At 44.6% G+C, this 27,576-nt stretch overlaps 1 protein-coding gene across 2 annotated transcripts; it reads right to left on the bottom strand.

The window, feature by feature from the left end:
• Positions 1-88: 88 nt before the first annotated feature.
• Positions 89-13,637, bottom strand: LOC106488969 (cyclin-dependent kinase inhibitor 1-like). Of its 2 annotated transcripts, XR_010883178.1 has the most exons (4): positions 13,590-13,637; positions 9,149-9,591; positions 4,683-4,981; positions 89-421 (listed from the first exon to the last, which is right to left on the bottom strand). XR_010883178.1 is itself a non-coding variant. In XM_067289844.1 (3 exons), coding segments are annotated over exons 1-3 (513 nt in total). In that variant the 5' UTR covers positions 13,592-13,637; the 3' UTR covers positions 453-4,913. The 2 variants fall into 2 exon arrangements, 1 of the variants encoding a protein (XP_067145945.1); XM_067289844.1 differs by lacking the exon at positions 89-421 and having other exon boundaries at positions 453-4,981.
• Positions 13,638-27,576: the final 13,939 nt, after the last annotated feature.

The following is a 27,576-nucleotide window of genomic DNA, read 5'->3' as shown; positions in this document are numbered from 1 at the left end:
TTACCTGGACTATGTCCACGATACTGGGGCAAACCCTCCTGCTTTTGCAAATTTGATTTTAATGACTTTAATTTTAAACACCTGATAGTCATGTTTCTTGCCAAGAGAACAGATTGCTGAAAGTAAAAAAGGCAGCATTTCCTAAGCAAAAAAAAAATCTCAGAAAATGAAGAAGGAAGAAAAAAGGGTTTTCTCATACATGGTTTGTGACACCTCAGTGGGAAAACGTGAAAATAGCCACTGCAGAAATGCATTTTCTAGGCTGTAGGTCAGCCGAGGCAAGCTGGGGTAGCTTACCCTACCCCACAGGCTGTGCCAATATTTTGCATGTGGAAGTGATGAATTGTAAAACGTGGAATTGCACAGGGGGTCAGTGTTGGAAGTCCAGGCCAGAGCAGTGCAGAAACAACACAAAAGGAACCTGCATAAGAAGATGACAATGAAACTTCTTTTGTTATTAAAACATACAAGTGCACCAGCTTTTATTGATGATATGGCAAATATCCACAGCTGACAACCAAATGGTTCAGCACACCAACTTGCTCACATGGAATTTAACTGAATCTATGGCATTACAACATTATGAGCAAAGCAAAATTAATACCTGAAAGAAAGCACCTTGTATAACATAAACCCTCTGAACCTCAGAAGGAACTTTGTTGAGCTTGGCTACCCCCTCAATTTGCCACATGAACTGAGAAAATCATTTCTCACAGTAGTTCACAAGCTTTGGAATAAATAAGTCCTGATCCTGGCCTAGGGTAGGGGGGTGGACTAGACAATATCATAGGGTCACTTCCAGCCAAACATTTCTATGATTTTAAGGCCCACCCCCAATGCCTATTAACAAAGACCCAAAAGATGATGGTGGAATTATAAAGCATCTGCTGTGGCAAGTTGACAGATTTTCCAGGAAACCAGTTCTGTCCTAAAGAAAGGTACTTATGACAGTTTGCAGAGGAGTTGCTTTAAGTAGAAGAAAATTGTATTTGTATCATCCTGAAAATAACTAAAAGCATGTAGAATCTCTTTTCCTGGCTCTCTTGCCAAGTGGAACAACCTTCTCCAGTTGCTGCTGAAAGGAATTTAATGAAATGATCCATACCTGAGAGATGATTTCCATGTTTGTACAAAACATAAAGCAAGTGGAACGGCTGTTCTGGGACTTGCTCTGTCCCATTTGCACATGGGACACATTTGGATGGTAAAATCCTGAACTGCATACTTCCCTAATGTATATGTTGGTCACACTATGGTACCAGTGGAAGCTAGGCTGTGGCTGTTGAGTAATATATGGCCCTGAGTCATGTATGCAGTTTATATTCACATAAGGGGAAGGAGGAGGGCTCTGGCAGACATAGTTGTATCTACTTATCAGTGTACTGAGGTTACAATATTTTGTGGATTCCTAATGTGGTTTCCCTTCTGCTGCGTAATCACTACATGTAAAGACAGCTGCATAAGGCCTGTGAACAGTGCTGCTACCGTTTCTTTAATGCCCCATTTTCTTTCAGTTTCTGAACACCCCTCCTTGTTCCTCATTATGAGAAAGCTGCTTTGGGGTTTGGTGGATGGCGATATACCTATGTGGACAATCCGACTTGGTGGACTGCAAACAAGCCCTTTGCTACAGAACAAGGCTTGGTACGTCCAACGCGCTGTTCCTGCCAACAGAGCAAAGCGGACCAGAGCTTCGGTGTACTGCTCCTTCCAGCAGGTCTGCTGCCTCCTCCATCCGCTTAAAGAATGGGAATGTTTTAGACCCACATAATAATAAACAATATTATTATTATTATTATTATAGCTTTGCTACATACTGACATATCTCCTTGCATGTACTGAGTTTAACAAGAAAGTGCAATTTACAGGATGAACAAAATAATGAAACGTTCCACGCTTGACTGTCTCCCCATCAGAATTGTAATGAAATGAAAGACTGATATACTTTATCTACCCTGTTGATGATGGAGCCCAGACACTCATCAGAGGTTTGCTGTCATTTTTGGCTGTCACATCCACATCTGTAGTGCTCATATTGCAGAAACCATTTTTCTTTACCTTTCAAAATCTGTGTACGTAGAAGGGAAGCAGCAACTTTACATAGCTGCTTGTCACTTTATTCTGTAAAGTAACAAAAAGAACTAGTGCAAAACACCTCAGTTGCAATTCTCCTCTGGTGTAAACCCAGGTAGCTCCACCATGGGTTTGCGGAGCTATATTCATGTACACCAGAGGAGGATTGGGCCCTGCAGTACAAGTATAAGAATTTTCCAGTTGCAAACACTGGCATGAAAACATTATCCCCCCCATTATTCTTTTGTATTACCATGTATCTCCATTTCCAATATTATGTCATTCCAAAAAACATTAACAAATATGTAGCTGGCAATCAAAGACATCGCCCTGTCTAATCAGCAGTCAATTCTTTTTTTTACCAGCTAACAGTTGCAAGGAGAGCTAAACATGGACAGGCCTAATTCTAATCCGTGGTCTTGACCTTTCAGTCTGAATATATTGAAATTCCACTCCTGAGCTGGTATCTGCATTAGGAACCGAAAGTTGTGGTGTTTAATTTGTTGATAATTTTAACAATGGTTTTATGAATTCCCAGGACATTGTAGCATCCTGATCACAAAGCATTTAAAGCAAATATGTCCTTTTAAACATACACATAAGCACTTAGGATTTTTTTCACATTGGTTCCAAAACAGCTTTCTTGTTTTGCTGGGACAGCAGTGTATCAATAGTCATTACTTCTCCTAATAAAAAGAAGCATCCCTTTTCCCTTTGGGGGGGGGGGGGGGAAGAGAGACTCAGCAGCTTCACAGTGACCTTGTGCATGGCAAGCTTGCAGGCTTTTATGCACAACTCATGTTATCCTGGTCAGAAAGTAATGCTGCAAAACATTGCTACAAAACAAAGATGCACAGGGTCCCTGGTCTGATTTAAAATCACAGACACATGGAGGAACAGTTGTGATATTCTTCTGAACTATAGAAAATCACACACTTAAAAAAATATATATTGGTCTGTTCTAGCGACAAGCAAAGTTAAAAATAAAAACAACCAGGCATAAAAAAAGCCCAACCCCACATCTTTATGCTACATCTCAACTTGCTAAAAAGCTTGTAAGAGTAGGGCCTGGCCCACAACTGCATTGAGTGCACTGCTAGCAGCACTTGCCAGCTAGGCAGGCCCTCGTCCTGCTTCATTTAGGTAAAACTCCCTTTGCTATCATCTGTGGCAAGTTTTGTTCCCACAGTTCCTCACTAAATCAAAAATTCAAAAGAGAAAAATCACATCTCGTGAGTCTCTTTTGCATGTAGCTGGAAACAGGCCCCAATTCTGTGACTTGCTGAGCACCCTTATCTCAGCATACAGAGAAATGTCTGAAATCACTGCATTCTGGCACTCGGGGGAAACCAACTATTATTTATGTCTAAACACTCTAGCTCTTATATTGGGGGAAAAACAAAAGACACTAAACCATCCTGATGTTGCATGTAATGCAGGGTGTATTGCTTCCTTAAACCACATCTCATGCGTACAGCTGACACACGTGCGTGTGCACATTAATTCTTACTACCCAAGAGAAGCCTTAGCTTGTGTAGGTTTGAGATAAAAAGCAGTGTTCCATCACTGTATGAAGTTCTAAAATTCTCACATTTGCAGAGGTCTTTCCAAATGCGTTCATTAAACCTGCATCTTCAGGCCATATGCAGCAGTATAATTTAGAGTGTATATTTTATAGGTTTCATTTTCTGTTTTACTCACTGATTATGTGCTGCAAAACCTCAATTATCCAAACTTGTCAGGGTAATGAAGAAGGGAAACGAGAAGGAGGTGGTGGAAAAGGGTACGTTACCAAATGCCCTAGAAAAAGCAGTCCATGCAACACCAAGAGGAACAGAAATTTCAGTGTTATTAATGCCCTTTATCTTTTTATAGAAATATTATCAATATGAATAGAAGCACAATATGGTAACTAAATAGTCTCCCTCATTCTTAGCATGTTTTGGCAGGCAGCAGGCAATTTAAAACACTGTGGACAAATGCACAGCCCATTTTGTCTTCATTTTCACCACACAAACTCATAGACACAGATGGAAGAGCACAACCAAAAATGAAGGGCGAATTTGGCCCAGCTGATAACAGGAATGACTTGAAAGATACAAAAATATGTCTGCAAATTTCTACCCATAACATTTAAGATTAACTACCTAATTCTTGGGTGGATCCAGGAGGGCAGACATACCGGGCTAAAATGGCTGCTGATACAAATGGAAACTTTCCCAAGAAAAATATCAGTTTTCTCCATTTTCACCCCAGCAATGTATGTACATTTGGCACCTAAATTCTGTTGTTTATGCCTCGAATAGTTGCAAGCACAAAACAGGCATATATTCTATATCTGAAAAACATTACAGAAGAGTTGGGAACCTTTTCGTATGTCAGACCTGTAAAGCCGAGATGGTGAAAATTTTAAGCATCACTGCTACAACCAAGACAGAGGCTGTGTAAAGACAGAACAATAAAAGGCCCCACCTGTACAGTGACATGTCCAAGCACATTACTACACATATACAGCCATAACTGTTTACCACTTTCTCATGTAGAGTTATTTTAAACACATGTTAAACTGCTAGCCTTAGCTGATTACTGTAGCGCCCCAGCTTGCTTACCAGAGTTTTTAAGGCTAGTCATTTCTCATCAAAGTGATTCCAGTTGATTTGGCCTGACCCCATTCCAATGAAAGTTTTTGTGCGCCCAGAAGACTTTTCATCGCTGCTGCCATGAGCATCTTTCTGTGCGATGCCCCTAAGTGTCCGCAGCTTGCGCACAGTTTCTGAATGTCGAGGCAACTTGGCAGATGTCTCTAACCTCCCTGGTGCATAACAATCCTGCGCTCGCGTTCAAGAAGTTGACTTCTTTGCAACAGCTTGTGTATTCATTTTGACTCGCTTCTTTGCTGAGTAGTAATCTGCAGAACAACACCAAAACACAGAGAATTAGAACTGTAACACCGATAAAGACTGTTTTAAAGAAATCCCTCAAATCTTGTTGGTTTTGTGTCAAAAAAGTCATTTGGACTTCTCTAAGGCTTGTGAAGGAACAAAACTAATACCTTTAGTATGTTCCATAGAAAGCTATGTAATACCAAGTAAAACAAAGAAAATGTGCTGGCTTTTATCCAGTTCAGATCAAAGGACTTTGGACCCTCTTAAGCAAGCTGAGCAATATGACATTTTACTCCAACTTTTAGAGCCACTGCTGCAGTGCTTTCCTGTCAGAAACAGTTGTTTCTCCTCCTTAAAAATAACAAAACATACTCACTGTAAAATAACATCAGAAGAACTGTATTTATGTGGCATTTTATTTCTACTTATTAGGTCAAATGCGGATTCTGGGAGGACTGCATGAAACCTTGCTATATCACTGAATTATAATTAATTCTCCACCCAGACAGTAACTACTGTGGCTCAAGAGGAGAACTTTTTCATAGGTATACATGGCTAAATCTTTCCTTTAAGTGCAAACTTAAATCCATCTCAAGTACAGAACCATAATTATAGCAAACACCTAGGAGTTCTTTCCCTGTCCCCCCAGCACAAAAAATACCTATTTTTTTCAGGTAAACAGAGCAAAACTAGTTGAAATGGAAGCTAAATGTTTATTTACCTTTAGAGTTGATGGTATTTACCTGGCATAAATTGTTTGTATTCATACTAACGAAGCTATTCCAACTTAAACCAGTTGAGGATCCGAGCTTCATCATGTTTAAACTTAAGCTCCCTATATAATCAAATTGGCAACATATATTGAGTCCCAGCAGCATAAAGTCTTGTATTAATTTCAGCACAGAATATTACTGGCAAGATGACTGGAACTCTACAGCCTTTCACAGCCAAGTTTGTGCAAAGTGATTCCTGCAGCCAACTTCCTTAAGGATATGTCTACATGGCACAGTGCAACAGAGCGTAGCAGTACTGGAGCTTGCCCTGAGTAAGTTAAGCTTCTGGAGCGAGACTTGATCCCAAGGAGAGTGTGTTCTCCCAGGCAAGAGCATATGCTGCTAACTCAGTAGAAAAGCAAGTCTTGCTATTATTATAACCCACTGCAGGCTCTCAGTAGGGCCGCAGAGGAGAGGGATAGCAGTAAGAATAAAAAGCCTACGTTACAAAATGTAATCCTTACGTCTGCTGTTTCTTCTAGTACAAAGGCTTCTACAAAGCTATCCTCCATTTCATTTTGGGCAAAGAAATGCATTGTGGATTATGCTTAGTGGATGAAATTCATAAAAGTCTTAGATAGTCATTATTCCCATTTCAGCCAGTGAAGAATTTTAGCCAGAGCCAAACTGCTTAGACATTTGCATACCTCATAGCTGAGCCCCATTTCAGGATTGATGGAGGGACTTAAAAGCCAGGGGGATGTAGATCCCCAGAGTCATATTCAGATGGTTTAGCCTCCACCTAAGACTCTAGACAGAGTCCATGGAAACAGGCTGGTATGACCACATTGAGGGACTCTAAAGAGCACATCAGTTGGCATAAGTAAAGTACTGAGCGGGACATTGCTTGCAGCCAGTCCAGAAGGAAACCCTGGGCATAGGGACCTATGAGGAAAAGATCTGTACTGCTTAAATATACCTATCTAAATACCTACTTTCATTTCCCCCTTGTTTTCTCTCACTTACCTTGCAGAAAATGGGGTTTCAGGACTAAATGCTTCAGAAGGAAGACCAGCAAGTGAAAACAGAATTGTTGCCAATTTTCTCTCTTTTGACATTAAGCAAAGGAGGCAAGGACTTATGGATGTCTTCCTGCAGAGCCGAGCGACACTACAAGGTCTAAGTGTATCAGACTGAGGCAAGCCAACAGCTTTGGAAAAGAAGAAGAGGAGCAAAAAGCTGGTATGGTTCCCCAACCCTGGTTAGAGAAACACAGCTTTCAAAAAAAACAAAAAACCTCAAATCAACCTACCAACCAACAAGACCTGTAGCTGAGCTACTTTTTGAACTTGGGGCTCTCCCAGACAGACAGCAGAGCAGAACTACACTGGAACTACACTGAGAAAGATGAATGAAAATTAAGTATTTGCACATAAAAGGTTTGGTAGACAGAAGGAAAAATGTACTTTCGTGCTAGTTATCTCTTTACATGTCTGAGGAGTCAAATACAGCAAGAAAACCTCTGCTACTTCCACTCTGGAGGTGCCAATGTCCACAAAACCCCATGGATGGTTTTTAATACACTGATATTTATTTAATGGGCCACAGCTGTCTTTTAAAGTCTAAATTAAATGCACATTGTTGGATCTTAATGTAAAGCATTACAGTGTTCCTCTTGACCAAAGGCGAATGCAGATAACTGTGTTCAAATCCAATATGAGACCCTGATCCTAAACTAACCTTTCACTCTGGGATGACAGAAGTTGGGCAAATGGGCTGAAAAGTGAGGTCAGACCTTATCAGTAGTTATCATTTTCCCATAACACCCTGACTTCAGTTTTGCCTGAATTACTGTAGTGTTGTTCAGAGGGACAAGCTTTCTGCAGCCAGAGAGAAACTTTTAATGAATTGTTCAGCTGGCAATAAAGAGGCTACATGGGTGCATGTGTGTTTGTGAGAGAAGGAGGAAGAGAAGCCCTGATCTCCAAGCGTCACCAAAAAAGAGGACTGCAAATGATTTTCCTGGCCCATCTCATTACACCCAGATTCCTTGGGGAAAAGGGTACTGTTAGACTAAAGAGTTTTCTCTTATGAAAACATATGTGGGAAAGTGTTAAACTGCGCAGCATGGTATTTTGGTTTCCACATCCCCTGTTGAAATGCGTCTTGCCTGGGGAAAACAGATCGGAAGAAAAATATCCCCTGGAAATATCTGCATAATTTACTCCCACACACCTAGTGAGAGATTTACAATTGAACAGCAGTTCCCTCAAACCATCACAACATTGTGCTCTGAATTACACTTCTGTACTCCTACCTGTAAATTATACTGTTAATTAGTTAATGGCTGTAAAGTGCTTTGGAAAAGTGCACTCATTAAATATCATTGTTCTGTACTCCACTGTACAATGTTCCACTCTTCATTAATCTCCAACCTCTTCCTGAACCTCTCTCTAGCAATTAAGTTTCATACCCTCAAATAGCAAATTATTCTATTGTCTGACTTACCGAGATCAACATCACTATTCAGAAAATGTTTCCTGAAACCTTAGCTTCAATTATCTTCTAGGCAATTTCGAGCTGGTGTCTCACATCAAATTCCCCAAAGAAAATCTTTTGTCTATATCTTGAAAACCCCAGTCCAGGATAAACCAAAATTCCAGTAAGGATAAGAGAAATCTAATCTATGGGATCAGATTTTTCAAATAAGCTCAAATCCTACTGGGAAGAGAAAATGAGGGGCCAGATTCTCAGAACAGCTTAGCATGCAGGATGCCGAGGACTTTTAAAAACTTAAAACTCTTTTATGGGTGCTGAAACAAGAAATACATTCCTTTGTGCATCTGGCAGCAAGTCCTGGTGAGAGGCATTTTAAAACCTAGACCCCTTCTGCCTCCTGGCCAAGTTTAAGATTGATCTGCCCTTAAAATTCCTGGATGCCTTCACTGAGTATAATATCCAAGCTGAAGTTAGCCGGAGAACTGGCTGCTTTCTCTGGTTTCTGGTCTTCCTCCTAAGGCTTAGCTCAGCCAGCTATGCTCCTTACTGCACTCTGAAAAATATAAGCAAACAAAACCCCCCAAACTCCCAACTGATGGGCAACCCTGTTTTCTTGTTTGGTTCTTGCTTGGGAAACTCTCTCACTGCTTTTCTTAGAATGGCTTTTTAAATGTCTAACCCTTGTAATCAGCCTAACCATCCTCTTGCAAGAAGTGGCCATTATCTATTTGTTCTGATGCTGACAAGTCCTAAATAAACCCCCAGGGGCTGGAGGGAGGTTGTGGCACAGCATCTTTCAAAAATCACAAGCCACTGGTCACTCAATTAAGAGTTTGTATTCTTTCTCTTTCAGATGCTCCTCTGAAGAAAAAGATCTTTTTTCTTAAAACAAGACTGGTTTATGGGCCTATCAAAGAATTTCTAAGAAACTGCTGGGACCAGGTTGGACCATCTGAGCAATACAAAGGTCTCACACACCTGTCAGAGATGTCTGTCTTCGTTTTTTCCCTTCTGGGCTCCTCTTGCCCCCTGTTTTCTTGGAAGTTTTGGGTTTCTCAGTCAGTGTCACCCAGACAAAGTGGTGAATCTTGTCCTCCCTGCCCAGGGGCCAGTTCAAGTGCTGCAGGGGTCTCCGAGTATCCCCTACCACACAGCTGTGGTAGAAGGCAGGCACCTGGTGACCCTCAAGCTCTTCCCACTGCAGGAGCCCCTCGACTGGTGTGTCCCAGAGGAAATCGAAGTTCCACTTCTGCTGGGCTCCCTCGATGCTGCTGCACAGCATGTGCTGGAAGTCCTGCTGCAGTTGCTCGTGGTCTACGGGTCCAAAGAGGTTCCTCCGGGCGTGGGTTGTCTTCCCCGGCCTCCGCTCCATCTTTTCACCCCTCTGCGGCTCTCCAGCAAGCGTACACAGCAGCGCTTCCCTGCCAGGGAGAGAAGACCATCAGCCACCCTTTGCAAGTTCAGTTTAATGGGCACCTCATACTCTTTAGGGGGAGTAAATCTAGATAATATCAACCACATTACAGAAATCTTGGCTCAGTTTTGAAAAAAACTTTATCCCAGTCCAGACTGAGAATGCCCATTGACTTCTATAGGACGTGTCTGTGGGCAGCAGCTTTAGTAATGGGGAAGGGTGAAATACCCTCACCTCTTCTGGGTATCCTTATTTCACTGTGTACTAAATAAGGGTTTGTCCTAAGGGCTTAGAGACACACAAGGAAGTGGACAACGTTCCTTGAGGTAGGGACTGTTATTTTCTTTGTTGTGCTTTGTTTACATTGCCTACAGTAGGCAGCCTTGGAACAGGACTCAGACGCCTAAAAGTTGCAATAGTATAAAGCACAGCAAAAGACAGAAAGCACAGAGGTGCTACTTGGGAAAACAGGCACGAGTATCACCTTAAACAAGGGGAAGGGACTGAAAAGAAGGACTTTCAGGACAAAGAAAGGTGAGGGCAATCAGAAAAATATAGAAGACAAATGTTTAATTTTAAGTGGAGGTGGTATCTCTTCGCTGACTATTCTTAAAACTTCTTTTGCAGTGTCGGTCAAGTTAGAAGTTAAAGATGATCAGATCTATTACTTGATTCTTGACTGCCATTTTCATTCCAAAAAATGGTCTCAATCACAGACAAAAAAACCTTGTCTGGCTTCCTATAAGGGCCCACCTCATTCAATTACCAGGAGGTGAACTTCCCATTTATTAGGCCAGCCTGAGGACAGAAGAGACAGGGTTTGCACCCTCCCCTGGCAGGTAAGGTGGAGACATGGCAAGACTAAGAGAAACCAGGCAATTTACAGATTTTATAGGCCAGAAGGGCATAAAAGTACCAAATATGCTCACTCACTAATTCCTGCCTCAGGCATCTAATTTCTTGAAAAGCTGGATATAGATCTCAGGGTTGTATCCCTGCAAAAGAGTGTAAGTGAAGTCTGAGCATCCCATTACAATCACACCCAAGTGCCTGCTTTGGAAATGTCACTTTGTGGTTCTTTATCGAGAGCTTGCCAGCAATGGGGCAGTGCTGGCACTTATTTGGTTCTGGGCGTATCTGCAGCAGAAAACTCGGATGCCGAGGGGATGTGGCCACCTCCTCCCGGGATTAGGTGGAAGCTGAGCGTCAGTGTGGAGGTTGGAAACACACCTGAACAGCAGGGGACCAAAGAGGCAGATAGGCTCCTGCATCTGTTTAAATTGTATTCCTTGCCCTTAGCGGCTCTGAAACAGTGGCCCGCAAAAGCATGGCCCACAGTCAGAGGAAATTAAAGCAGAGGCTGCCAGCTCTCAGTTGCCCTTATGGCACATAGGTTGATTTCCAAGTGGTGGGTGTGGTTTGCTGAAGGTTGATGACTCCCAAACGCTGTGCACCACTGTTACAGAGACAGACAGAGGAGACCTCTGGGCTGGGAGCAGAACAGCCCCAGCACACCATCCGGGGCTTATCACTGGGGCTCCTCGTTCTGCACCATTGCGCAGCACCTGGCAAGGGTGGCAGAGCACGGTTTTGAGGAAAAGCAGCTGAGTGTACAACAGCGAGGATAATCCTCTAGGTGGCATCCAGCATCCCGAAAGCTAAGACAAACTTTTCCTACAGTTGTGTACAACCTTGCCATAGCTGTCAGGGTACTCGGTGGTGCTGGTTGTTGCTGTAGCTAGTAACAATCACACTGCTGCTCTGCTGCTTTTTCAGCTCGTGCCAAATCTCCAGGAGTTTACAACTAAGTTAATTCAAAGGTAATCTGTCACTTTTAGGGATGAATAGGCAGTGCTTTGAAGGAAATACTCTTCTGCGTTAGAAACTCTCCTCATATGTAGTAGGAGTTGGCTGCTTGACACAAGTGAATCAGGGTTAGCAAGAAAGAAGGTATTTATCAAACATTTTTGGCCTTTAGTAATACTGTATTTTAATAGCATGTATGAATGAACTAGAAAAGAATCTGTCTTGCTCTGTTAATGATTACAGGAACATGGGAATAACTATTCCAGTGTAGACTACTAATCCAGTGCCTTGTCTTTAAGACCGTGTAATTCCAGGTGTTTCAAAGGAAGATAAAATGACTGCAGAGAGGATAAATATAGAATAACCTTTCCCTATGGAAAGTTTCTTCCTAATGCTCTTTATTATGTCATGAATCACAAATGCTTATAACTCTTCTAAACTTGCAGCATGTGTATATAGTGACAGTTGCTGTTACCATTACTCATGATCACATCTAGGGTGAAATCCTGGCCCTACAGAAGTCAGTGCAAGTTTACTGCAGCAGAACTAGGGAAAAAAAAAGAAAAGACAAAAACCACCACTCTTTCCAACTCTTGGCTCTAAAGCCACACCATCACTATTCTCAAAGGTTAGTCCAGGTTGTGTGAGTGTATTAAACACCTCTAAAATTAGACTGAAGTGCTTGTTAATTGCAAAAACACTAATTTGATAGGATCCTTTCTTTCTCAACCCATGATTTTTTCTGACATCTAAGTACAAGCTGTCAGCCCCATTCAACTTTAGACCTAACCATACATGGATCCTTACTACAGTCAAGGTGCAGGACAAAAAGTTGAAAGATAGAGCTTTGCACTAGTGATGGCCACTTTTATTTTCTCACCAGTTCTCTGCCTGCTTGAATGAGTTGAAAAGAGACAAAAACTTCCTGAACAGTCCGGTGTTTGTTTCTTGCATCAAGCTTTCCAAGTATCAGAGGAATGCTATGTCACACTTCTGAATTTCATATATATGTATGGTTTCAAAAAGAAAAGGATGAGAATGCTTGAAGGAATTAATGCTGTGGATTTTTCATTTTCATTCTTTCAGTGAAGGACTGTTTCCTAATAATAGTGGTACTGAATTAAAGTCGCTAGCTATAAATCTTATTTTCAGACACACTGCTTGTCTGTGACAGGTGCTCAGGTACCCTTATCTAATTCTTTTTTAAAAGAATAGCTGAAAAGGCCTCTGCTTCCCTTCAGGGTGCAGGGGAAGCCACAGTCCTTGTCTTTGGCTTTAAGTTGTTTCATCCCTCCTCTTTCTTCTCTGGTGTTTGCTACCCTGGCAGCATAGTTAAGTGCCACCATCTGTCCCTAATACGCATCCCCTTTGTACTGAGGTGAAAGGGAAGGGTGTGTGTGCAAGAATGGGATTTATTTGTCATAACCTCAAACAATAGATAAGGCTTGGCTGCTTGAAGGCACAGCTGAACTACTCTGCAAGCCCCACCGCGCTGCATTCTGTGCTGCTCTCTCGCGCTGGCAGGAACCTGTCCTCCCCCCGTGTGGGGAGCCGGGTTCAGAGTAACCCCCAGCACCTCTTTTCCTCGCCTCCCGACCAGCCAGGAGCCCCCGCGCGCTGCGCAAGGTGAGCGAAGGCGAGTTTGCCCCTAACTGCGGCCACTCCCCTGAGAGCAGGCTCGCAGGAACGCGTTCGCTATGGAGATTTTGCTATTGATGGGCAAAACAGCAGCCCATCAGACAACCGTCAGCCTGCCGCGATGGGCTGCAGGGCGTCCGGCTCCCCGCGCGCAGAGAGGAGGGGAGGCGAGAGCCGCCTCCGAGACGGCCTGTGTCCAGCGCTGTGTCTCCCTCGAGGAAGCCAGCAGGACGCGGCGGTCTACTGCCCGACCTTTTGCCTTCCCAAACGCGGACCGTACCCATAAGGGTTGTGTGTGCGGGAGTGGGGGGCCCGCACAAGACGGAGGGGACCAGCACCGCGGCAGCGGCCGGGGGCTGCCCGTTCCGCCGCGGCTGCCGGCCCGCAGGCACCGGCCCCGGGAGCCGCCCCCGGGCTCCCGCGAAGGGAGCGTGGCCGCTGCCGCCGCCCGCCCGGCTGCCCCCCGACGGCGCCGCGGCGCTCTCCTGCCAACCCCTAGGCACCCGCGGCGAGGTCCCGGGGCAGCCTCCCCCCGGGGGCTCCCGGACGGAGCTCACTTACATGCGGGAGGTCGCGGTTGCCACCTCGGTGTCCGCGGCGGGGGGCGCGGGGAGGCGGCCGGGGCCGGGTCCGAGGCCGAGCGCTGCCGCCGCCGCTGCGGCCGAGCTCGCAGCGCGGCCCGCCCCGTCGCGTCCCGGTCCCGCCCCGCCGCCACCGCCTCCGGGCCGGGCGCGCCAGGGAGGCGCCGGGCTGCGTCGCACGTGGCTCCGCAACGTGAGCGCGCCCGCCGCCGCTGCAGGTGCCCGAGCACCGGCTCGGGGGCCTGTACTTACTAGTGACACCTTCGCGACTGTGATGCATAGACACTCTACAGTCACTGCCAGATTTGATTACATATATTTATATCTCATTTACATCAGCCTGCTTTTTAGTAACGCTTAGCACTTCTCCGCAAAGTGAAGTGTTGTCATGTTTTAATTTCCCAGTCACTCCGAGAAGACTCATGAGGCAGACTGAATAATCCCTTTGCAGAAAGTTAGCTCTATGTTATTCACTCCATTTTTCAGGCCATAGTACACAGGCAGAAGTGCGGAGGGATTCGGGAAGTTTGTGATAGGGGGCCTCCATCTCTGGAGTTTCCTGTTCTGAATTTGAAAGCCTTGCTTGTTTTTATTCCTCTGTATTTCTAGGTTGATTTTCAAGAGGTGGAAGAGAGGGAAGAACTGACAAAAGGCCACAGTTTTCTTCAGCTTACTTCTTCAACTTATTAATGATAGGAAAGAAGAGGATTTGGGGTTCAGAAAGGGAGAAAAATAGTAATTCTACAGGAACATCACTGCTCTTCTTAAAAGCAGGCAGCAGGGCCCTTCTTCCCTTCAATCTTCCCCCCAATCTTCCCCCACCCCCAACTTGTAAGATTTCCACCATTCTTTGATTTCCTACCCCTGAGTGTTGCCCCTGCAGAGTGAATGCCAGAACTTTGCTTTATATATCTCCATTTTTAAAATCTTGTGGGGAAACTCAATACAGCATTTTGCATTTTAGTGCTCATCTCGTGGAACAACTCGTTTGGGCTGTGTGATGGGAAAGTGAGTGTCATGTGTGGGGACATGGCTGAAATCCCACACTTCGGTCCACCCCACCAGGACTGAGTGTCTGGGCTGCTGTTCGGTTCTCAGGCTGTATCGCCGCAGGTGCTCCTGCACTAGCCCAATGTTTCAGTGTTGAGGCTGCAGACACTGTAAAGGTGTGGTTTCTTTTTTATTGTTTAACGGCAATTTCAGATGTTAAGAAAACCCATGTCCATCTAGGTTGTTAAGTCTTATGGAGTGTTTTTTGCATTTCCTTCATTTTTTAAGAGATCCTGATGTTTTAAGCAAATTTTTCTTGAGATTGTTCCTTTGTCAAATCGCAGACTATGAAACAGTAAGTTTCACTGGCAACATTTATTTGTATTGTAGTCTAGGTAGAGTAATTTCCTACTGAAATAACAATGCCATTTATGTTCAGCCTTCGTTTGTTTCACAGAAAATTGAACTCTTTGGAAACAGAATTCCTGTTTTTACTTACTGAATTTTTTGGGGGAAGCTCAAATTAACAATATAGTTTCTGGCATGACTGCGTGTAATCATGTGCCTTATCTTAGGCACATGGATGCATTGGTGCCAAATGCTGTGAATCATCCTTTTAGCCATTTCCAATCATGATCTGAGGCTTTGTAAGATTATAAAGGCAATTCATATTTAAACACCACATCATTCTCAAGGTTCTGCTTGAGCTTTTTGCAGTGCTCTTTCTGCAGCAAGGATTGCTCTCAAAGGGATTATTCTTCAAGTTAGGCTTGCCATCCATGCTGAATTTCTGAGATCTCTCCTCCTTTGATGTCTCTTGCTCTCATCTTGATACTGGGATCCGGCCTCACAATTCATTGATAGCAGAAGAAGAGAGCAGGAGAATGTAAGGGCTAGCAGCAGAGGGCCATACACATGTACCCACCTTCCAGTTGTGTACTGCTCATAGCCTCCATACTCTTTTATCCGTAGGGACTGGCACTTCGAGGTATGAAGTTCTAGATAGGGAAAATAGTTTAAGAAAGTCAGGAGCACCCATGTAGTAGATCCTTACCAGATTTTTAACAGATCTTTACCAAAAATACCAGGGAGAGGGTTGATAACTTAAAGACAGTGTGATAAATGTGGAGTGACAACTGCATTATTGATATACCACTTCTGGTCACTGTGCAAAGCTAATGACTTGTATTTTTGTGCAACTTGTAGCCTTTATTAAGTGCCAGTGAACCAAAAGACAAATTGCTGCACAATGCCAAAATTCTCCAAAAGTGTGTGCCTTGAAAAATATCACTGAGTAAGTTCCTAGCTTCAATTAACTTTATCAGTGAAAAGATGGAGGTAAATGAACCAATACTCCAAAATCTATTCACCTGTTCACTGGAGATTAATTTTCAAATAGGCTTAGGAGTATTAACTGTAACATAAAAACCAGACATAAACACAGGAAAAATTAAGGACTAGGCAATCTTTCTCACTCCATTTATCCTGCATTTAAAATTTAGTCACAGAAACTAGACCTGTAAGATTTTGGAGGCATAGGAAAACTCCAGACTTTTTCATCCCCTCCCCCAAGAAAACAGTTTTTCCACTAGTTTTCATATCTGCAATGTTTCTCACTCAATGCGAATGACTGCTGTGATCTATTATTCAGGCACTTTGAACTGAAAAAAAAAAATCATAAAATAATCAGTCTTGAGAGTACCGTGCAGGGCTCAGTGGAGACCTGGGGTCAAATGCTCCATTGCATGGATGTGGGCAGTTTGTGCCACTTAGCTGCAAAACCAGAGAATGGTTCTTGACCCTGTTTCATCTAGTGTTGTAGATGCTGCCTCTGCCTCTCCACCTCTGCTTTGTTAGCCATAAAGGTGGGCTGCATATGCTCCAGTATTCAAACCAAAATGAAGCTGTTCAACTGTGATCATGGAATTGTAAGACCAAAATGTGCTTCAACAAACAGTAGTGCAAAAAAGCATATGTAAATGTTAATCAGAAAATTTTTTTTGGCAACCTCAACAACTAAGTTATTTTTCAGTTAAATAATAATTAAGACGCTGCACGGTGCAACTTAGGCCAGCACTAATTCTCTGAGTGAGTTTTTCAACTGTTGGCAATAGAGGTACATGGTACAAATGCTGCCAGTGCCCTTTGGGGAGAAGTTGACTTATTGTGAGGAAGGTGTGCTGGGTGGCAAATTGCCTCTGGACAGGAATTTGCTAAGGTAAGACTCCATGGTAGGTCTCTGTGAGTGAGCTCCAAGTCAGATATAAGCTGTGTGTCCACATTAGCACAGTTCTGTGCAGACCCACAGTGATGGATTCGACTCGCGGTGGGGCTCTTTCATGTGGGTCGACATGGGGCCGGCACTGAGTGCTCTTGCTGCTGCCTGCCATTTCCTGCAGAGCCCTGTTATAGTAACACCTTGGCCCAAGGGGTCCTCCTGGGTTTGCAGTGATGGGCATAGGCCACAGGATGGCTTGACCCCAGAAGTCTTTCACAGCTTTCTGCACACTACAGAGAACAACTTCAGTTGCTAAGTGTGGTGCAACTGCCTGAGTAAGGAGTGAGATTTGCATGGAGTGGTGGACCTGCCCTCCTCTCTTCTGCCATAAAACTATGGGGAATGTTGTTGTTGTTGTCATTACCCAGTTATTTTATATATGTACATTTTTAATTACTACACCTAATGCCAAAAAGACAAGGATCAATCTTTTTTGCACTGGAGAAAACATTCATTAAAAATATGATGCCTTCCCCAGCATAGGTTCTGTGTTCAAAGTTGCTGGTCACAGTTTGTCGCTCTGTTCACATCTCTGTCATTATGTTTGCAGTTAATACATGGTCAGTGTGGTATCTACCACCTATCATTCCCTGCTCAAAAGGCTCTTTACTATGTGGGATGGAGTGAAATGTGCAGTATCAACATAGGAGACAATCTCAAATTAAACCAAAAGCCACTGTAGCTCAGAGATCATACTGCACTCTGTAATTTGTCATGGCCTGGATTAGGCCTTTGTTTGAGTGACCTGGGAATGAAGCTGAATTCCTCACAGCCAGTGTGAATGGGATGAGTGAGTATAAAAGGCATTGGAGCAGGAGAAGTACTTGGTGAAAAAGTGACCTGTCCTTTGTACAAGCTCGGAACTAAGAGACAGAAGTCACCCAACACAATGGGCCAACCTTTGCAGTCTGCTGGGCACCTCTAGCCAGGGTGGCAGTGGCCAGCTTGCAGGGCTTTTGGGAGTCATGTGAGGGCTACTAGTGACTGAGGAAGCTCACAGCACAGAGAAAGAAAATTGCTTGCTTTTGTGAGAAACTGCTTGCTTTTGTTTAGGGATTATTTTTTTCCTAGTGAAGGTACACATTTTTTGTCAGCCAGAAAAGCAAAGGCTTTTGTAATCTCCTTACCATCAAAGCCTCCCTGGGTCTTTCATGTCTTAGAAACCTGTGTTTGAAGAAAATCGTCATACTCAGAGATGAGCCTACTGTTGGCCTAAGTGCTCCTTGTAAAGCCAGCAGTGAAACTCCTGCTGACATCACTGGGAGAAGATTCAGGCTAACTCTGTTCAGGTTTGAAAAATCCCACCTTTAATTTTGACCCTTTTCCAGTAGTTTTGCTCACATCCAGGACTGTGGGGGCTACTTTCAGCCAGCAAGCTGCATCTGCAGTCATGCTGTCTTGAACAAAATTACGAGGCCTCGAAGTCTGTGAGTTCCAGAGCACAGCCAGAGCGCCAGCAGGTGAAAGAAAGACGCGTTCCTCGTTGCGTAATGTACCACAATTAGGTGCACTGTGGGTGTTTTATGCCTTCCTCTGGAGCAGCTGACGCTGGTCACTGTCTGAGACAGGATACGGGGTGAGATGAAACACTGGTCTGTTCCAGCGCTGCAATTCCCATGTTCCCGTCTCCCTGGTGGGCTAATGTCCTGTGATATCCTTCCAGCTGGTAATATGCCCAGCACAGTGTTTTAGCACCGTCCGCCACTTGAGCTGCTCACAGCCTCAGTGTAGCATTACCAAAAATAAAGCCATTTGAATAAACAAGTGTTTGGAAATGAGCTGTCTCTCTCTCGCTCACCCGCTGAGAGTGGCAGAGCAGTAGGGAGGGAGGACAAGGACTTGGAGAACTCGGTGACAACGGCGCTGTCAAGCCCTCCCTCTTCTCCCTCCTTCTCCTTCTCAGGAAAATGCAAACGAACACTTCAACTGCACAGAGCACGTTCACCAAAAACACCCAAATGCACTTGGACTGCAGCAAAGCTCCCAGGATCACTTTCCCTTGGTATAAATGAAGCTGTTCCCAACCCTTAACCCATCGCCTGACATGCTGAAAGAGAAGGAGAGAGCCAGGAGCCAAACACAACATTGATCAGATTAGTACCTTTCTTGGGACTTCTTGATTTTTACATCTTCCCTGTTTCAGTTACTTACCTCATTTCTCCTGAACACCAGGAAGGATGGCTCAGACAACAGCCTGTAACATCATTCACAGTACAGGTTTGCTAGTCCCCAGCACAAATGTGTGCTCCTTGCATGGGTTAGTCCCCAGCCAAAGCAGTTAGCCAGTTGCCTGGACATCTCCTAATTCAGTTTACGCTTTCATCGGGGCCTGAAGTGAGCCCATTCTGTCAAGGGAGACAGAAGATTTTTTTACCCTGTTTTCACATTATGTGTTCTGAAACAGCTCAGCTGGGACAAGTTAAGTCTTGGGGGCATGTGTCTTGCTGCAGACGTGTCAAGGAAGATTGAAAACAGGCACAGAAGTTTGACTGCTAGACCAACCCTGAGAAAATGCTAGGAGAGGAGCTTTGTGTCTAAGTCCAAGGTACAAGGAGGTTAGGAACTGCAAGTAAAGACACTGTCTGTCACCTTTCCATTCCTACAGTTTTTTTTGAGGATTGTTTTATCAGGAGTGTCCCTGAGCTCTCTTCCCAACTTAGGAGAAAGACGGATACACAATGATATCAACATCATTTGATTAAAAGATGATGGGTGGGAGAAGAGAGTAAGGGGAGGTCATAATAGCCTACTAGGATTTCAAGTGTATTAAGGCAGAGGCAGAAGGGGAGTATTTCACATGGCACGTAGTGAGTAATGAGGAGCCAAAGGCTGGGCTATAGGATATACAAAAGGAAAATTTAGTCTCAGTTTCAGGAAAGATGTTCTGTCAGTTGTTATACTGTTGACTAGTTTCCTAGGGGAAATAATGAGGACAGGAATTTTAAAACCGAATGGGCAAGGAACGAGAAAATGTGCAAACAACACCAGTCCCAAACTGCCCCCATGTGAACAACTAAGATTACTTCCATTTTTTTTTGCACCCTCTGTGGTTCTTGCTCCCCAATTAATTCCTCTCTTTTAACCCTCATTTGTATTTATTGCCATACTGTATCATATATGTGTTAACCTGGCATCTCCTTTCCCACTTGTCACACTTTTCTCCTGCTCTGTATGCTCCATTGTCCTTCCTACATTTCCTCTCTCTTGTCCTTTTTCACCCCATTACCTGCCCTCCATCCCGAGACTGAACTGGATCTCCTGCTGTTTTTGCTTTCATCTCTCCCCAAAATCTTTTCTGAGTTTCTTGTTGTATAGGGCTGCTGCTCACTGTGTTCCCACAGCAGAGGGTCGTAGCAAGAAGACATGTTTTTTCATAAGTACAGCTCCATGCACCTTGCTAAGACTGAGGAAGACTCTTATTCCCATCTTGCATAAATAGGGAAACTGAGAGACAGCCAGACGAAGAAGTTTATTTGAAGTGGCACACTCGGGCCAGAAACAAGCTGACTCAGTTCTCTGACATCCCAGCCCAAATCCTTTCCAGTGGCCCATGGTTCCTGCACTCCTGTGGGTGCCTTCTGACCTATCCCTCTGGAAATGCAGGTAGAGTGCGTGGTTCAGCAATGTGAGAAAGCTCCCCGCATGTTAGGCAGTACAGAGGCAAAAATGCGATACAGAGGGAGATTAGGCTCGGGACTTAGGTGTGATGCTGGAAACTTTCCATTTCCCTCTGGATTAAACATTTAAACTATAGTTGCCATTTCTTTCAACAAATAAACAAGACAGATGTAGCATTATTTACCAAGTAAGGAAGTCTCTATAAAAGATTCCCCAGATTTGAAGTAATCATGTTTTTCAAGGGAATAAAGAAAAAAAATTGGCATGCAGCATCTTCTCTTAAACCCAGGCAAGACACACACATTTATTTCCAGTAGCAGCACACAGCGTACTGACTGTAACTAGGTGAGAATGCTAAACAGACCCAGTTTCCCTGCTGGCGTCAAAAAACAGGGATAAATTCCTCCACAGACAAAAGACAGATGGTGTGGGCATTGCTAAAATCCTGGCTTCCCTTCCTGGAGTCAAAAAGCTATGCAAATTCAAAAGTTCAGAGTGTGAAGATTGCTAATTAATTATTATTTTTATTGGGATGTTGTCATTCTTTGCCAGTGGCACTGAGGTCTGGCAGAAACTTTAGCCCTACAGGCAGGCACAGTATTTCCGTGATGGTCTTAATTTATCCTCCATTGGGTGAATAATGTGCTGTTTATCATGCAGAGTAAGGGAAGTCAGACTTGCTGTGGTGGAGGTGGGACAAAAGAGCAGAGAACAAGGTGGGGGTTTTGACAGCTTTCTTCTGATGCACTTGAGTGGGAAGAGTGGGGCAGAGTCTGAACTCAACATTGTTGTGGGTTTGGTATTTTTGGTATTTTTAGTGTTGCATGATGCCACTGCCGTTTTTGGTTTTGGTATTTTTAGGGTTACATGATGCCACTGCTGTGTGAGCATTGCATCTCTGCCGTGGTACCTCACAGTGATGCTGCCTTTTGGGTCAGTATAGTTACACAGGCGACAGCATTTCATCATGGGCCCTTGTTATCCATCCCATGGCTGCTGCTCCATCTCAATGGCGGGTGCTCTGGGCTTTCTTATTCTGCATATTGTGGGAATCCCACCCCCAAAATGATGGGATTCTGGGAGCTGAGGGACGGGCAAAGGGACCCCCACAGCTTCTCATATAGGATCCCACCATCCTTCTCCCTTTTGCACATTTGGACTGCTTTATGAGCACTGTCAAGCAGCAGGTGCCACGATGGTGAATATGAGCAGGTTGTTAGAAATGAAGCTCAAGTCAATGGGTGGAGTGGAAAGTTGACTGGGGAAGAAGACAAACTGGACAAGGACCGGTGAAAGCAAGAGCATGGAGGGAGGGAGAGTGGGAGTAGAGACAGGAAATCTGGACGTCTTGTTGGGAAACGGAGAGATGAGAGGCCTGACCTAGCTACCTGACAAGAAAAGGCCTGGAACAGGGAACCAAAAATAGGGAAGAGAGAAAAAAGCCATAGAGTGGGAAGGACAATGCAGAAAAGGGCTCATCTGTAGTGGTTTGGAAAACATATCTGTCCGAGGAGCACAACCCCCTCAAACCTGGAAGGGAACCAGAGTTTCTGATTCTCCCCTGCTGACAAGAAGGATCTGTGAAACTGGAGGGCAGCATGTCCCATCTGCCTCTAGGATGGGGACATCTTTTGAAATTATCTGATACAGCTCAGGTGACAGAGTTGTCCTGGGCATCAGCCTTGCTAATGAGCCTGTATGACCTGGTTTTGCCCAACCCTACCCTACCTGCTGTCTTAGACTGTCACTTCTTAAACCTGTCAGGCACTGTGTTTACATATATAGTGGTTCACATTGCTTTTGTAGTGGAAAAGGATAGAGTCAGGGGCATGTAGATGACAACCTTTAACAGATTCTTCTCTATTTAAAATAATTGTGACTTCTGAACAGCCTCTGACAAAGGCTTATTCATCTTCCACCACTTTTTTTCCCCGTATTGAAGTGTGAGGCCTTCTCTATACTGTGGATTTTTGCAGTGGTGTAGAAAACCAGTGTCATGGCTTGCAGGATAAATGTGTTCTTTCAACATGGCTCTGCTGGGAGGTGTGCGCTGGTGTATTTACAACACCAACATATTGATGCAAACATTTCCTAAGCTAGACAAGACTCTAAGCTTTTTTTGGTGTCTAGATAGGCAGTTCTCCAGAAATTAGGGCTCTCCTGAGAGCAGTTTTTTTCTAGGGCTGAGATAAGCTACTCAGTTCCAGCTGTTATGATAAGACCTGCCTAAACTTTGACCAGCATGTGGCTTAGACAGCTGGTTCTCATTGCACACCTCTCCACAGCTCAGGCTGCATCTCACATAGTTCAGCACTGCAGGTTCCCTTCCTGCTGTGCGTCCCCTATAACATGTGCTGTGACCCCTTATAGCACGTACAGGTGACCCCACATTGGATTGCTGGACGTGGCATTCAAAAGTACTTGAGAGGCCCTGAGTATTGAGAAAGACCCTTGAGACATCTGTCGTGCAGATAGTCAAGCACCAGCAAGTGCAAGTGAGAGTTTCCAGTTGTTTCTTTGTGTGCTTGGAAATGGTTCTGAAAAGGTGTGTTTTACTTCTGTGCCGACTGATAAAATGGTATCCATTCCTGTTAAGGAGTATATCTGGAAAAACGTTAATCAAACCAGCCAGACAGCCAGTTTCAGTGACTAACAAGGACTTCCCAAAAGGCTTCTAACTACACATTTTTTATTATCATAAGCATGACATAAATATTGCTTTGATCCTCCCAGGATTTGTACTGTGATTTCTCCCTTAATTGGTTTAAAACAAGCCTTTCTCTCCTTTTTCACAAGTTCATTTTTTGTTTGTTTGTTTGCTTTTTATTATTCCTGATGTGTTTATTTTGCAAAGTAGCAAAATACCAAAAGTTTATGTGTGGCTCCCAAAATTCAGACAGGTTACAGGATGGTAGAAGTGGAGGAAGAAAAATACATTTTTTTCACAACTTCTGCTTCTAATGCTGGAGGCTTCTTTCCAGTCAAAACAAGGCAATGTCGGGTTTACTTATCTTGGGGATCTTAAACGTGTTGTGCTTCAATAGCCTGCAGGCAAGAGACGTCACCGACTCGGTGCTGTGCTGAACAGAGGCTGGAGTCGGCTGACATTCTTGGAGCCTGAGGACTGTTGCTCCACTCTAGCCTTTGCAGCATCAAAACATTGGCTCATTCGCCACCTGCTCCCTCCCAACCTATAAAGGATGGTTGTGGGTTACTGTTATGCTGCAGCTTTGTGCAATGTGACTGCTTCGTCACATGTCATAGTTGTTTTCTTAGTTCTTTCCCTCTGTGTCCTGAAAGATTTTCATTAGTTATCCAGGAAAAAACAAACAAACAAACAAACAAACAAACCTTCTGTATTCACATTCTTAGGGTGAATTTTCTAGGCTGGATTTTTTTAGAAACAGGCTCTGGTTCCACACTTGAATTTTTGCGGTCATGAACAACCAGGTCAGGAAACCATGATTTGTAAAAAGGGGTCATCTGGGCTTCCAGGCTTGTGGCTCACTTCATTTGCTGGCAGGCTGCGCAGCACTCAGTCTCAGGTCTGCAGCGTGAGCTATGACTGCTCAGCACTTCTGGAAATTTGGGTCACTTACTTAGGAGAGCAAGAAACAGATTTGGATTTCTGATTTCTGGTCCTCCAGCTTTAAAAAGCTCTCCATGGTTCCTGTGTGGGGCACCTAACACCAAACAGTTCCTACTATTTTTACCAAATCATGAAAGTAGGGTGCAAAACTGAAGGCACCTTTGAGGTTCTTTGGAAAATCCAGGCTGTCTAAACTGAATTTTTCCTATCTCTTTCCTAAATTCTGCCCAGATCCTTGTTTATTTTCTTATAGGTTGATTCTAGGCTTTCAGAGGTGTCTAATTAGTAGAAATAATAAGTGCATAAGGGAAGGCTGGATGAATCAAGGCCTTGATAGTCTCTAACTCAGTAGAATATGGGTGTCCACCTCAGGCTCCTTTTGATAGTCCCTAATGTGGAGCTCAAAGTAGCTGGAGAACCTACATAAGGTGCTGTTTGCACTTGCTGTGATATTATTCTGTTCTGGTTATTGCTATTATTAGTGCTGTGACCATCCCACAAGGTGATCAGCTCACATCTGAGTCCTAAGTGTTGGACTGTCCTCTCCAGTGGCTTGGTTTCCCATAAGGGCTTCCACAGAGGTGCTGGGGAATCAACACCATGGTTTTGTGGGGGCAGAAGTCTCGGATCAGGGAAAGAAAGCAGCTTCTCAGCTGCCTTCCTCACTTGGGTGTCACAAAGCAGGGCTTGCGCTCTAGCCAGAACTAAGTAGATTTTATTGTTGTTGTTGCAATTCTACTTTTTGACCAAAGAATTCTCTATGGCTCTATTTCCCTGTCATTACTTATGTATTACTCCTCAGCCTCTTTTATAATCCTCCTGTCTGGCTGGGATCTCCCCTGACTTGGTCTTGGCTTCACAAACACCATACTCAGGCTTTCCAAATAAATAGCAAAAAAAAGAATTAATCTCTAAGAGGAAAATACTTGCCATCAGGTTTTGATTATCTTGGAACAGATTATCCCCACTGCTGATTAACTCTGCCACAGATTTCCAGGCTTCCCCCCACTTTGTCAGTGCTGCTCCTCCCTCCTTGCATCCTCCCTCATTTTCTCATGTTTTTCAGGCCTTCCTGGCTCCTCTTCAGTCACCAGGGTCTGCCCTTGGGTGGGAGCAGCTGTTGGGAGTGATGCACAGTTGATATACCCTCACTGCCAGCTCTGCCAGCATAGCCCACCTCGCAGTGGGAGCAGCTGGGAAGGAGCGGGTCTGGGGATGCTAAGCCCTGGTACTGCCAGCCAGTCCAAGGGGTAGCAGGGGACTGGAGAGCAGGGTCCTGGCTGTGGCATCTGTCTTCGTGCCTGTGCTCTTGCATTAGCCTGGCTGCATTTGGGTTATGGAAGCTGTGCCCTACAAACAGCTTGCTTGGGCTGATGGTGGCTCGTGAAATCCCTGCACTGAACTGCTGGGGTGTCAGTGTCCCTTTGCTTTTCCTTTGCTGCTTCCCTGGATGTTCGCAGCTCACATAGGCTTGGTATGACTATGGCTTTTCTTGTTTCAGGTTATTTAGGGAAAGATTTTTTACTGTCCCCTTTAGTAACTCTTTGGGTGACACATGCTCTTTGTGATAGCAGATTGGCGGCCCCATGGTTCCATGGCGAAGCTCTTCCCCTTCAGCCTCACTATTGCACCATTTTAACTGTATTCAGCCTCGTCTTGCCTCTCATTGTCCCAGATGACTGAGTGGGAACTGTGTCTCAAGGATGAAAGTGCCCTCTAAGAACAGAGTATATCATAGGGAGAAAGAGGGAAAGAAAACCCACAGTACTCACCTTTCCACCCTGCTAAGACATGGCACCACAAAAGGCTCACCAGGAAATTCCCCATTAAACACTTGTGATCATGCAGGGACTTATATAGTTAGTGCAGGAAATGAATGTCAGATGGGCATGTCTCAGCAGGAGACCTGGCAGGTTGGTGTAATATAAGGATAGAATGCAAAGAGGAGGCCCAGCCCTCATCATTTTCTCCTTAGAAGTCTGCCCAGAAGGGAAAACAGCCATCCCTGTGGCACAGTGTTTTTGCTGTACAAGAATTCATTTCTGCTCCTTTGAGGTGACTGTTCAGCAATTGCAATAAGTCAATATTTCCAATAGTCAATATTGCTGGACTTTGAAATCCATCCCTGAACACCTGTGAAAAAAATAACCACTCCTTTGTCTACAGTCTGAGACCATGTAGGGCAGGGATGGAAGGGAGGGCACAAGATAATGCAAAAGTTAGGGAAGAGGATGGGAAGACAGTGTACGGTAAGCTCACACCTGGAAGAGAAGGGGCAGTCCAGATAGGGAACAAGGGGACTTGGGGAAGGATGACACTCTGTGTGCACACTCAAGATGATTAAAGAAAGGGGATGAACTGAGGTCTTCAGAGTCGGAAGTCTCTCCCACATCTGCCTTATGCCAGCTCAAGCCAGTGCTGGCTGTGCTTTGCTTTTATAAGCAATAGAATAGTTCTTGAGTTGGATAAGAAAAGGTCACCTGGGTGGTTTTACATGGGAGGGCTGAGGGAAGAGAGGGAGGAGCAGCAATTCCTCAAAAAGGAAAAGGAAGAAAATGGAAAGACTTTTTGTTTTTTTTAATGGATCAACATCACTGCATGTATGGCTTTGCCCAGTCCTCGCCATCTCAGAGGCTGAGGAATCTGGTGCTGGAGTATTTCAGGTGAGCACCACTCCACCGCAGACATCTGGGCTGGTAGGCAGCTGTGCCTGGCCCCTTCCCAAGCTATGTGGAGCGTCTTGCGGCACACTGGCTGGCTTGTGTGCCCGGCTGCATGCCCGCTGGCACAGCACAGGGCTTCCTCTCCTGGGTCAACCGCTTCCTGGCCAGCAGTGGGGCTCCTCAGCTGGACCCCCGCGCATCCTTCCCTCCTGCCCAGGACAAGAGCTGGTCCAAGATTATTCTGTGTTTACCCTGGAAACTGGGATGTGACTATTAATATGAACAAAACTTACCTGTATCTCCATAAACCCATATAAACTCTCACTGCAAACACAAAATTAGTCAAGATAAGAAGAAATTCACCTCTGAGAAATAAATGGAGACTTTCAACATCACGATGCTTGGCTGTAAGCCTGCAATAACTCTGCTGCGAGTTTAGGACTTGCTCCTGAAGGGGTATATAATGTCTCTATAGCCTATATGAGCCTATATCCCCTATATGGGAAGCCAGCTTTCACAGAGTACCAGCAGCGCCACAGAGGCTGTCTTGCCTCCCTGTAGCAAAACAATGATAAGAAAGCCCTCCTCCTCCCCCACTCCCAACAGGTGAGTATTTCAAATCGATACCAAAGCCTCTAAGCGTGTTATTTGACAAGGCTCCCCTCTTCCCCTTTTGGTTCTTGGGAAGAAGGGAGACAGTGGTTTTGTTCAGATGGGTTGCTGTGCGTGGGCCCCCACAGTGTACCCGGTAGCATTAGGCTGAGAGACATGATGCCCAGACTGCCTGGTTCCCCCTTGAGATCTAGCAAGGCCCTATGCAAAGCTTTTC

Source organism: Apteryx mantelli, chromosome 1 (assembly GCF_036417845.1).
Source record: "Apteryx mantelli isolate bAptMan1 chromosome 1, bAptMan1.hap1, whole genome shotgun sequence".
Classification (NCBI taxonomy): domain Eukaryota; kingdom Metazoa; phylum Chordata; class Aves; order Apterygiformes; family Apterygidae; genus Apteryx; species Apteryx mantelli.
This window is presented reverse-complemented; position numbering and strand designations above follow the sequence as displayed.

Coding starts and splice junctions, on each gene's coding strand:
- LOC106488969 (XM_067289844.1), bottom strand. Junction 4,982..9,148: donor AAGACAGACATCTCTGACAG/GTGTGTGAGACC, acceptor GTTGTTCTGCAG/ATTACTACTCAGCAAAGAAG.